The 13,164-nt window shown below is 34.2% G+C and overlaps 1 protein-coding gene across 3 annotated transcripts in view; it reads right to left on the bottom strand.

The window, feature by feature from the left end:
* The window catches only part of CSMD3 (CUB and Sushi multiple domains 3), a 782,968-nt gene that overhangs the window by 67,430 nt on the left and 702,374 nt on the right, over positions 1 to 13,164 (bottom strand). For all 3 annotated transcript variants that reach the window (XM_072852006.1, XM_072852007.1, XM_072852008.1), the window contains one exon: positions 1,986 to 2,159. In XM_072852006.1, coding sequence (XP_072708107.1) covers positions 1,986 to 2,159 — 174 coding nt within the window. The remainder of the gene's footprint in view (positions 1 to 1,985; positions 2,160 to 13,164) is intronic.

Raw genomic sequence — 13,164 nt, 5'->3', positions numbered from 1 at the left:
CAGTAATTTAAAATGAAAACAACTCCACAGAATAAATTATTTAACTCAAATTTTTATCACTTTAGAAACTTCCGTATTTTTCTAAATTTTGTTAGCTCTTACAAATATATGCTCTTTTTCTCCGTGTAGAATAGACTTATCATGATAACTCTAAAAGAAACCCATTCATATAATCTAAATAAAATAAGACTTTTAGCAACATCAAAAAAGTGACAATGGTCCTTAAGAACTAGTATAGCATACAAACAAAGTCACAGTATATTCTATGAATGAAAGTTAAATTGAATTCTGTATGTTCTGTTAATATCACTAAGTAAGTTATTTTAATTAAATATATTATCTTTATGATGCCATAAAGATAACATATCTATATGTTATCTTTATGGCATCAGAAATTTTTATATAAGGAATTGTATTTTTTCCCCAAAAGAGTAATTGGAATCATACACTAAACTGTTAACATTTGTAAAACTGTCAGGCAAAGACATACATTCAGCGCACAGAAATGTTTTTTAATGTACATATAATAACAACAAAAATTATTCTTGTGAAAACAGAAGTATGAAATTTGCATAAAATTTTGAATAATACTCATGCATATACAGTAGCAATACACAACAGTAGTAATATGTCTGCCCACTGTATAAGCAAGAAAAATGGTGAATTCAAAAGTGAAAAGGTCAAATTCGCTAAATTTAAACACATAATCTCAAAAATTCAATTAAAACATCTAAAGTTAAACAAATAAAGAAATATGAGACTATTTTTCTACACTTCATTTGAACCTTTGATCTGAAGTGGAGCTGTTCCTAGCAAGTCTAAGCTTTTTCCCAAGTCTTGTGTCCTTTTCTGAAGTGCTGTATTGCCCATCTTCCTGTATTCAAACAAGCAGCTTCCATTTGATTAGAGGAAGAAAATATGTCCATTTCCTCTGCTGTGAGCACATCCAAAATATTTTTTTTTCAGTTCTAACATTGATATTAACATTTTAATTTAGAAATTCTTGAATAACTTTGTCTAAATTTATTGCCTTAAAGTTACCTATAAAGTTACCTATAAAGAAGTGTGTTGGCCTGAAATGTAATATAAAGAAGTAATGATCTATTACTAGATCATAAAGTGAAAAAAAATTAAGAAATATAATTATAGTAGTGTTATGTATATCTAGTCCTATGTAAAACAAAGTAAAGAGGGAGCAGTAAGGGTAATGAATTAACATGGTGTATTGATTCATCATTCAGATAGTTTCTGCTACAAAAATGTAGCTAAAAAATTGAATATTTGGAGGCAGACATACATTTTCAATACACTGATATTACTGAACCTGAATTATTGAAACATAGTTGTAATTTGCTTGAGAATCCATTGAGAATTCTCAAATTTTCCTAAATGGAATACAATACTTTCTGTTATTACTTAATGGTATTCCATTTGACATGTTGACACACTTAACACACAAAAGGAGCATCATTAACAAAATACAAAATTCATGCCAAAAAAGCCAAAACCCAAACCAGAAAACAAAACAATAGTATCTCTGTGAGAAGAAGAAAAAAAAAGTATGTTTGTTGAAGCAAACATTTTAATCATCAGTGCTGATAGTGTAATTCAAGAGTATCTACTTATCTAACTACCGCAGTCAAAGTAAACGTACATTAAATATTTCCAAAAGCCACCAAGGGACATAAAGCCATTTTCAAATTTGAGTACCTGGGTGCCTAAGTCCCATCACTTTTTGAAGAAGTTTCATATACACATATAAATGACAGATATTTAGTAGCCAAAGGATGCAATGGAAATTTTAAGTGACAACATTAAACTTAACCTGATAGGTGAATCACAGATTTTAGGTGGCCACATACTTTTGACGATCTGCTTTAAATCTTTTTTTGTAAATGAATACTAAGTTGCAAAGTCACTCCTCATCTTGTCTGACATAGACATTCCTGTAACATAAATCAGTATGTGTTGCCATGCTTACTTACGCACACAGGATGGAAGCTGACCAGACCAGTTGTGATCCTGTTGACATATTCGTACAGAAGAACCAATCAACCGAAAACCAGGACTGCACTGGTATACAACTGTGTCTCTATATCCATAATTTTCTCCAATTACTTGACCATTGACTATAAGATCTGGAATACCACAATGACCAGCTAGATTTTTCAAAGTAAATTTAAAAAAAACATAGAAAAAATGATCAGTAAATATGCCAGACAAATACCTCCTTAATTAAAACTAAGAAAAGCTGAACATCTTTCAATTTTTTTATTGACATCATTCAAAGGTTTACTTTTATTAACTTGGAGAAAACTGCAGTACTGCATTTGTATATGTAGGACTGTACACATATAAAAAATTACAAAAAGACAGTGTAGCAAAGAGATTAAATGTCATATATGTTACCAAATTACTTTTTTAAAAGTATGAGTAACTCCTTTTTATTATAACCTGTAAAAATCTATATTATTTCCCTTAGTTTTATTTTAGTTAAGATTAAACTTAATAAAGTTAACATTACAACTTTATACATTTAAATAAATATTAAAAATCCATACAAATACAAATAAAAATAATATAAATATAATAAATATCAATCCAATTCATTATAAATATAGATCCATATGGATGTTATAAATATAGTCTTCTTACAATGGAAACAAATTAACGTGGATAATTTATTGCTGGAACCTGACTTTCTGGATTGTCTTCCATTCTTCCTCTCCTATTGATCCCAGAGGAATCCCAAAGAGATTAACATATTTGGGCTAAAGGTAGTCAGTGCAACTACATCCAAATGTCCTGCAACCAAAGACCTTTCTATGTCTTGCCCTAATCTTCTATCCTGTATTCTTAAAATATGAGAAATATTTTATTTACACTATGACAGTCACAAACAGACATTTAATCAAGAGAGAGGCTGGGAAAAAGAATGAACCATGTGTCATTTGTTACTATTTTTCTTAACGAACTCTGGGAAATGGGCACCGTGATTCAGCAAATAATGTGGTAATTTCCAAATAATGTGGAAAACCCTCTGAGAATGGTTGACCTCATGGAGACTGTGACATATGACAGAGAACTTGCTGCAAAAACAAGTAAGGCAAGCAAAAAAAAAACAAGCAGTGTTTCAGGTAGTACTTTAGTGAAAAAATATATTGCCAGCCACCCAAACTCCTCTGCTCTCCTTTTCTCTTCTATTTGTCCTCAAAAAAACCCCACAACCAAACCACCAAAAGATGGCATTGCTAATAAGAAAGGACATTTAGAAGCAATATAGTTTGGATTGTTTTTTCCTTGGAACTATTAAGTGTTTATAATATTCTGATGTAATTTTCAGCATTTTCCTTCAACTTTAAAGGCTAGAAACTTCCTATTAAAAAAAAATTGCAAATCTGAGTTTTGCTTATAACTTGTGTTGGGCAGCTTAAGCCATGTATAGTATTTCACCATATGAATCATGATAAAACCATCAGAATTTACAATATAGGTAATATGTGAACCTTCACATAGATTCAATTGATGAGTGCAATTTGATTTCTGCAGAGGGAATAAAACTGAAGTAATTCAACACATCAGGTGACTAAGATCCCCTTGCAGTTTCTGCACCTGTGTCTGGACATTACAAGAAACACGCAACTGCAACAGGTGAAAATCCCTTTGGAAATCACCTGTAAGTCTTGTATTAATGTCTCTGTCTAGCTTGAGAAAATTTAAAATCACTTAAAATTCCCATCCTCTCAGCCTACTACCTCATTGTCATAAACTTCTCAGACCCTAGTTTTGACTTCTTTTGACTTTTGAGTTTCTTTTTTTCTTTTCCTTTGACTTTCTTTGACATCTTCTGTTGACAAGGGGAGAGCAGTGGATGTTGTTTACCTCGACTTCAGTAAAGCATTTCACACTGTTTTCCATAGCCTTCTCCTGGACAAACTGGCAAGGTACAGATTGGGTGGGCGGTCTGCAAGATGGGTAGGGAATTGGCTAACAGGCCACACTCAGAGGGTGGTGATCAATGGTTCTTACTCAGTCTGGCAGCCTGTCACAAATGGGATCCCCCAGGGATCGATACGGGGCCCCACACTGTTCAACCTCTTCCTAAATGGTCTGGATGATGGGATTGAAAGCACCCTCACAAGTTTGCTGATGGCACCAGACTGGGTGGTGAGGTGAACACGTCAGAAGGGAGAGCCATCTTACAGAGAGACCTGGACAGGCTGGAAGAGCAGGGTAGCAAGAACTGTATGAGGTTTAACAAAAACAAGTGCAAGGTCCTGCTCCTGGGAAGGAATAACCAAAGAGCCCAGTACCTGCTAGGATCTGTGTGGCTGGGTAGCAGCTTTGCTGAAAGGGACCTGGGGGCTCTGGTGGACAACAAGCTGTGTGCTGCTGCAGCAACAAAGGCAAATCGGATCCTAGGCTGTATCTGCAGGATCATTACTAGCAGTGGTAGAGATGTCGGTAGGGATCCCACTCAGCACTTGTCAGGCTGCACCTGGAGTACTATGTCCATTCTTGTCCTCACACTGAAGAAAGATGCGGACAGACTGGAGAGGGTCCAAAGGAGGGCCATGAAGATAATGAAAGGGCTGTAGAACCTGCCCTGTGAGGAAAGGCTGAAGGCTTTAGTCCCTGAAGAAGAGAAGTCTTAGGGGGACCTTATCACAGTACTCCAGTACTTAAAGGGTGGCTACATAGAGGACGGAGGCTCTGTCTTCTCAAGGATTCACATGGAGAGGACAAGGGGCAATGGGTACAATTTACACTGGGAGAGGTTTCATCTCAACCTAAGAAAGATTTATTTTTACAGTAAGAACAAACATTCACTGGAACAACCTCCCCAGGGATGTGATGGAGTCCCCATCACTGGAAGTTTTCAAGATGTGACTGGGCAGGGTGCTAGATAATCCCATCTCAGCTCCCTTTCCCATGAAAGGTCGGACCAGATGATCTTTCAAGGTCCCTTCCAACTTGGGCTGTTCTATGATTCTATTACTTCAAATCCCTCTGCCTTGATTATTTCCTCCCACTCTGTAACAGTTACATCTTTGGAGCATTAACTATATTGCATGACTAATTGTGAACTAGTCATTATTAGTAAAGAAGTGTATATTTTTTAAATAGTAGAGCCTACTCCTACCCCTGTGTAAGGTTTCTAAACTGAAAAATAAAGAAATCTAAATGTATGAAGAATATTACAAAACTGTAGTTCTATCATAACAAAATTCTAAATCAACTTACTGTGTCAGTGTTAAGGAATTAAATATCGTTTAAAAACATGATATGCCAGACTTGTGACACATTTTTCATCTCAATTTTAAAAACAAATAAAAACCATTTGGGATTTGCAGGATTTGTCTCCAGTGTTCACACTTCTTTCCAGGGGAAGTTTTGTCTGACTGAGAGACATAAAAAAAATTCAAAACAAACACCATCCCCCCCGCCTCCGGAAAAAAACAAAAAACAACAAAAAAAACACCAACCAAAAACCCCAAACCAGTGGGTTCAGCCCTATTTGTTTCATTTTCAAAATACCATCTGTCATGTAGGTGCATGTGGTAAGCAGTTCAGTATGTTTACTACTGAAAGTGTATGTAATGGTATACATAGTTAAGAGAACTTTTGAGAACACTACTGAAATTTCCACTAATTTATGCAGCTGAATAAATTCCCTAAGTTGCAATAAAGTCAGAGACTTATTAATGTTTTCCAGAAGATTTTTTCTTTGTTTGCTTTAATTTCCCACTCTGTTTCACACATCCACAGAGCTGGTCTCCCTCAGATGAAATAAAGACCTTTCACTTATAATAGTTGCTATCACTACTTCTCCAATACCAAGAAAAAAAAAAGAGGAAGGAAAAAAAACACCAACCCCCAAACCAACAAAAAACCCCACCACCATCCACACTCATATCTGGAAGAGTAATTATTACTTAATTTCTCTTCCATTCTATTCTGGTTTTGTTGTATTTCTTCTAAAAGCAAAGTGTTTATTTATTTTTCTTATGACTATTAATAGAATTCTTCCCTTTTGTCACTTTTCTCTTAAGATACCCGTGAAGAAAAGAATTCCAAAATATTCATTACACATTAAGGACATGCTCATATTCATTACTGCATATCCTGGTAGTTTTTATGATCAATTCTGCTATTAATTGGTTTTCAGGACTTCCATTTTAAACTCTTAGGATTTGTGGCAAATAAAGATATTTATTTCCCTTTATTAACATTCTGAAATTAATTTTGAAGTGCCATTCAGTAGCCTTTGATGCTTTTTTTTTGTGTGTATTATGTGTTTGCATCTATATATATATAGGTGCATATATATATATATATATATATAATAGTGAGTTTGGGGTTTTGAAGGGTTTTTTTGATTGTTGAAAGTTTTCAAAACTTTCAGATTACTGCTGATTCTTTGGTAGTCTGAGAAAAACAAATACTGCACATGTATAGTTTTCTCAGAAACTGCCTTTGTTTCTGAATGAGACATACTTATTGTGCAATGGCATCACAGATCAACTCTATTCCTTCATTTTATCTCACAGCTGTATCCCTAAAACCTTTTTCCACTCACTTGCTTGTATTATATATATATCATCTACCATGTAATTGATGTCAGTTTTGTCACACTGGTATAAACAAGGAGTGACATACAATTTCACTACTGTAAAAAATAGAGCAAAGCCATAAAGGGACATAACTTTAAATCTGTTCTCATTTGAGAAATATGTCATACTCACCCCAACTGAATCATTATTGAAGAGGAACATTTTAGTTGTGAAATTTGGTGTAATGAAACTGAATAAAATGATAAAACTGATTGTTGTAATGACTAGCCTTCATTCAATATAACCATAAGGTGTGGCTAACTGTCTTTTGCAATGAGATAGCTAAATTATTCCTCCTAAATGCAATCCAGATACAAAACTGCTCAGGAGCTAAGCTCTGCAGGTGGAGTGTTTTCACTGGGGACTGAATGCAAATACTGCAAACTGGGAATCATATTGAGAGACCTCTCTGTAAATATGAACAAAATCTCCCAGAAAAACTATGGCAGAACACTGAAAACAGATGCAAAAAGATAAGGAAGTAGAAACCAAAGAACTGCTGAGAAAAAACTAAGAGTACTGCTGGGAAAACAAAGGTACAAATACTGAGCAACAGCATTGTCTCCTGTTTTTTTTTTTATTTTTCTTGTTTGCCAGGAAATTTATTTTGCAAATAGATGAGAAAGCATTTAAGAAATATTGCTTCTATTATCAATTTATGCTCCCGTTTAAACAGCCAATAAGTAATTGAATATTTACTTATCATGGATAAAAGACTTAATAGTATTGTTATTATCTAATGGAATATCACTTTTTTATCTCCAAAGTAATATTCTGATTCTAAGACCAAGTAAAAGCAAATATAGAACTGTTGTAATCACCTTGGAAGGCTATTGAAAACAAAAAATGAAAAACAGTCATATAAGATTTATGGGAAATATGAGACAGAGGAAGTGGTTCAAGCAGCAAGATCAATATTGTACTTCTGATCTGTGTTTATCAGAATGAATGAGTGAGAGAAAAAAAATACACCTTTGCATGGTACATTGCCACTAACACATAATAAATAGAACATTTACTGCACTGCATTAAGAACTGGGTTATGGATAGAAGAAAAGCTGAAATAAAATTAGAAAGTGTTAAGCAAAATCTCCATTCAACAATTTGCAACAATTAGATTATCATAATTACTATTACTGGGGGAGGGGAAAGAAGTATTCTAACACCGTAGTAGTAAATAATTGACTTCACACTAGGTTAGGATACTAGACTATTTTAGACTAGACTATTCTAGACTGTTTTCAGGATAGCCTTGTTCATTGTCAATGTCTTTGTTTTAGTGCTGTATCATAAGACTGGGTGTAGTTCCATCTTTTCTATGATATGGATATGAAATATATGTACAGCAGTCCTATGAATCCAGTTGAGGCCCCTAGGTCTTAATGTAACCTGTAATTTATAATACTGAATCAAAAGATGTCACTTTTGTAAAGGCTATGAGTGAGTGCTACAAAGAAAGAGATTAAATGTGAAGGTTTTACCGAGTAGCACATCTGAGGGGGGAAATAAGCACTATAACATTCTCAATTTCCAGTCTACCAAAGCTTGAGAAGAATAACTACATGGAATATTATTAAGAAACAAAATTAGTCAAAAAGTAGGAATGAAGGATATTAATAATGTGTGAGCACCAAATATATTACCTAACTTGACATGAAATCCAGCTTTAGCAACAAAGAATGAGCATAATAACTTAGTGTCAGAACCTTTGAAACCTCAGCTGCAAATGAGGTTTCTTTTCTGCAGGTTACTCTCTGAGATGCAAGAGTAGGAATAAATGAATACAGAATCTTTACATTAAATGGCTAAAATGTGCCTATGCTTGTTTTAGCTGTCAGTAATGTCAAACATGAACATAGTAGTGAAAGAAGTCTACATATCAATATATTATTGAAAAAAGAGATTTAGGTTATTATTCAACAAAGTTAATTAACCTTTCAAGATGACCTCAGCTGAGGAGGGAAGAATTATTTGCTGGAATCTCTTTCTTCTCTACAGGGCTTGCATTTCTTATAAAGATATATTTTTTTACATCCTCCTGTTCACAAACAACATCTTCTGTAGAAAATCACAGTATTGAAATGACACTGGCACAGCCCTGGACAAAACAAGGTTTGGGCGCTTTCTCCTGCTAGTTTCAGAAGAACCTCACCTTGTTAGCTGTTCAAGCTGTACTAAAACTGTTCAGGATGAATGGTAACATTCTTTTAATCTTTTTTAATCCATGGCCCACAGAGGGGGCCATGGATAGAGAAAGAACAGAGTTCTCTGCTAAATTCCTTGAAATAGCTAAATAATTCTTTAAAGTTCATCATATACCTCATTTGAAAGTCTAGTTGTTATTATTATGGGGTCGTATTGAAGAACAAAAAGAAGCATATGGTTAACTCTAGATATATTAATTCAGTATCCCTGGAGATACAGATTCCCTTTTAGTTGAAATACCATGAGTTTATAAAAAGATGTTTAAAAACAGCGAAGAGGAAGAAGTTAGTTGCTTGTATGTTTTTCCAAAAGTTTTAAGGATGAAAATAGTGGTAGAAAGGCTACACTTCAGAGGACACATAGCCACAGAAACCTTTCAGTGACTAAAAGCTGATTGGAAAAATATAAATACTACGGTTCCTTTGTCCTTACCTGATAGAAATTTAAAGGTACACTCACTCCTGAGTATGCATACCTTCCTCTCAAATAAAAGACTTGAAAGATAACTTTCCAACTCTACTGTTCTACCTTGCTCTTCCAAATGCATAAGTTGCATATAACATAAATATATATAATTTCAGTTCCTGATTTAATTGATCCACAACATACATAAATTTAATATCTTTTCACACCTTCTAATTTGATTATTTAACCTCCCCACTGGTGTTTTCATTCACTAATATACACACATCTTATAAACTGGTCTTATGAAAAAACTTTTCATCCCTTATCAAGTTATCTTTCAGTTATTCATAAACTGGAGGTGCTAAATGGCAGATCCTTACCTGTCCCACACACGTTTCCACAGCACTGATTGATTAATGCACTGCATATTCTTCACTGTCAGTTTATACGGTTGGTCTGCCCCAGCCGGTATGTCTGCTACTTTTTTTACCCTGTTGACAGCATTGCTCTGTACAGAACTATTGGATAACTGTTTCCTCCTATGTCATTGTATTTTCTTTGTGAGTAGCAGGCTGTCACCAATGACTCATTAGTGTTTGGAATTGGTATTTTTACAGGAAAAAAGGAAGAGATCTGAGTAAAACTGTGGTAAAAATTCCTCAGCTAACAATTCACAGGTTGTGTCTACATGAGCATTTTGGTTCAGATCCTCCTTGTAATTCTTAAATGTGCTGAGTGGTTTTGCTATGAACAAATTAGCTTCCTTTCAGATGAAGCACATTGAGAAGCTCAACTCTAGGGGCACAAAACAAGTGCTCTATCTCCATTTGGAGACAAAGGGGTCAAAGTTATTGACAGGTCCTTTTGACAACTTAGAACCATATGAGAAATGACAACATTTAGCCCAGAAGACTAGACCAGATACTGTCCAAGGAAAATTCTCTGAACCATATGTAATGCAGATATAGAGAATTCAGAATCAATTATTTGTCTCATGATCTGCTCCTTTCCACTGGGTTATTTGTTAAAGCAGACAAAGACACTGTATGTGAGTTTTATTATTTCTCTTAGGAAAACAGATGAAAGGTATTCCTGATACTATTGTATGGTGAGTATGAACAAATGCTGACATTTAATGCTCACTCTAATCCAATTAGCTTTTTTCTGCTACCTGCCTGTCTTTATTGAAAACTCCTCCAGTGTTAGTCATGTATTAGAAACACACCTCCATATGTCTTATTGATCAAATAAACTCCATTCTTCATTTTTGCATTTTAAGTCGGATGAATACTTAGCATTTTATAAAGGTGTGTTTAGTTCTCAGAGTGAACTACATATAACATTATTTAATAACATCACGATAAACAACAAAATACGAGATCTTATAGACTTTTAAAAAAATTAATCTTATGTCATTGTTTATCTTGATTTCAGATTTCATACTAACTTGCAGAACTGAACACACCTATTATTCCGCAATCGCTGATTCTTCCTAGGACATATGTAGGAAATTACAGCAATGAATTTTGGTAAATAAGTGTTGTGGTTTAGCCCCAGTCGGCAATTAAGTACCACACAGCCGCTCGCTCACCCTCCCCCCCAGTGAGATGGGGGAGAAAATCTGAAGAGCAAAGGTGAGAAAACTTGTGGGTTGAGATAAGAACAGTTTAATAATTGCAACAACAACAACAAAAATTAATAACAATAATAAATTGTAATGAGAGGAAAAACAACAAGAGAGCGAGAGAAGAACAAAACCCAGGAAAAAAAAACAGTGATATAACTGCTCACCACCCACTGACCAACACCCAGCCAGTCCCTGAGCAGCAACCGCTACCCCCTGGCCAACTCCCCCGAGTTTATATACTCAGCATGACGTCCCATGGTATGGAATAGCCCTTTGGTCAGTTTGGATCAACTGTCTTGGCTGTGCCCCCTCCCAGTTTCTTGTGTGCCTGGCAGAGCACGGGAAGCTGAAAAGTCCTTGACCAGTGTAAACATTACTTAGCAACAGCCAAAACACCAGTGTGTTATCAATATTATTCTCGTACTAAAATCCAAAACACAGCACTATACCAGCTACTAGGAAGAAAATTAACTCTATCCCAGCCAAAACCAGGACAATAAGGGCGAGAGTATCAACAGATCTGTTTTGTCAATATGTTTAGATGTCTGGAGGAACTGAGAAAGAAGAAGGAATTAAGAAATGAAGGTTAAGTGTAGTCCAGCTGAGTTGAAGAGCACAGATTCACAACTTAAAGAAATGTGAAAAGCTGGAGTAAGCTCACCAATCAACAAAAAATAAACATTTGTATAAGATATCTTTCCTCTAATGAGTTTGACAATTGGTTGAAAATAATTTTTTTTCCCAGATTTCACATGGTTTTCGTTGATGTGATGTCTAAGCATCTTCTAAAATTACTTTCAGTCATGTAGCTAACACAACTGAGAGAAACTCAGTAAAATCAGATACCCCCCAAAGAGAAGTATGAAACTTTGTACATTACATTAACAATGAGCAAGATCCTAGAAAGAAATCAGAATGCTTTGGAATAATCTAAGAAAACAGCTGCTGCTTTTAAGTATAAGAAGAATTGGATCCAACAGAAAGGCTTTTCACAGCATGCTATATTTTTGTTTCTTAGCTTTACTTTGTTGGGGTTTTTTTAACTAGGTTTTTCTGATATGGTAACCAAAATAATACAGGAAACTGTTTAAAAGCCAACAAATGACCTCAAGAAAATTCATTTCAGCACATACTGATCTCCACCACATCAACTTCTATCCACAGTCACTTTAAAAATTGTGCTGCTTTCTGGAAATGTCTATGTATTTCCTTCTGCCAAGCTACATTAGCCCAAAAAAAAAAAAAAAAGTAGTCCTGATCCTCAAATCATGATGTCATAAAACTAATTAACATCTGATAGGGCTCCTTCTTTGAGTTAATAAAAAGTCTGAAAATAGTGCTAATGAAGAAAGGGAAGAAAATCTTAGAGATTAAAGAAAATCAAAGAAATTAAAGAAAATCTAAGAAAATCTTAGGTGTTAGAGGAACTTAGGAAAATGTTGGGAAATTTTATTCATCATTCACTTATCAGTTAAAAGAATCTGAGAGTACTATGGACTTAACCAAGTAGACCCTATATATTTCCGCTCTGGGAAATGCTCAGTTTAATAAATAGCTGATTACAGGTATTAAAATAAATAAGTAAAAAATCCTCAAAACTTTTTTATAGTTATGAAAATATATGTTTTAATGATCATTGCTACTCATGTCAGTAAATTAAAGCAAATAAAATTAATGTCATAAATAAAATAATGTACACATGATAAGTTTTCATATAAACAGAAACAGAACAATTAATTTCTTCATCAAATACTTAAATATTTTTCCCAGAGGAAAGTATATAACAAAATACACAGATTTGTCAGTCTCTTTTTATGAATAGGATATTCAATAGAAATCTATTCTATGTTTCTGAATGTTTCTCTAGGATTTATTACACAGACATTCCCCCAGAAACTGATTCAATGTTTTCAGTATTAAAAAAGATCAAGCACAATAAATTCTGAAAGGCAGTCTGTAACCTTGGAGACACAATAGTCATGTTTTTTTTCTTTGACTGTTACTTTAACTTTAAAGACTAAAGTGATTTTTTTCATATCTTTTCACTATAAAATCTTGTGAAATATTTATTTGTTTTTAAAAGTTCCACAGCAAAATTACTTCAGTAGTTCTCTGTTGTTTTGTTTTGTTTATTTTTTCAATTTGAACATTGTTTCTTCTCACCAGCTATGGAGAACAAGAATACTGATCCAGGACTCAATTTCCCACTACATTCAGCAAAAGATCAAACCAAGATCATTACATTAATATGACTATTAACACTGTACTACATTGTTATTTAGGTATTCTGCAAAAACAATGTGAGGTTCAGAA

This window comes from Ciconia boyciana, chromosome 2, assembly GCF_034638445.1.
Source record: "Ciconia boyciana chromosome 2, ASM3463844v1, whole genome shotgun sequence".
Lineage (NCBI taxonomy): Eukaryota > Metazoa > Chordata > Aves > Ciconiiformes > Ciconiidae > Ciconia > Ciconia boyciana.
This window is presented reverse-complemented; position numbering and strand designations above follow the sequence as displayed.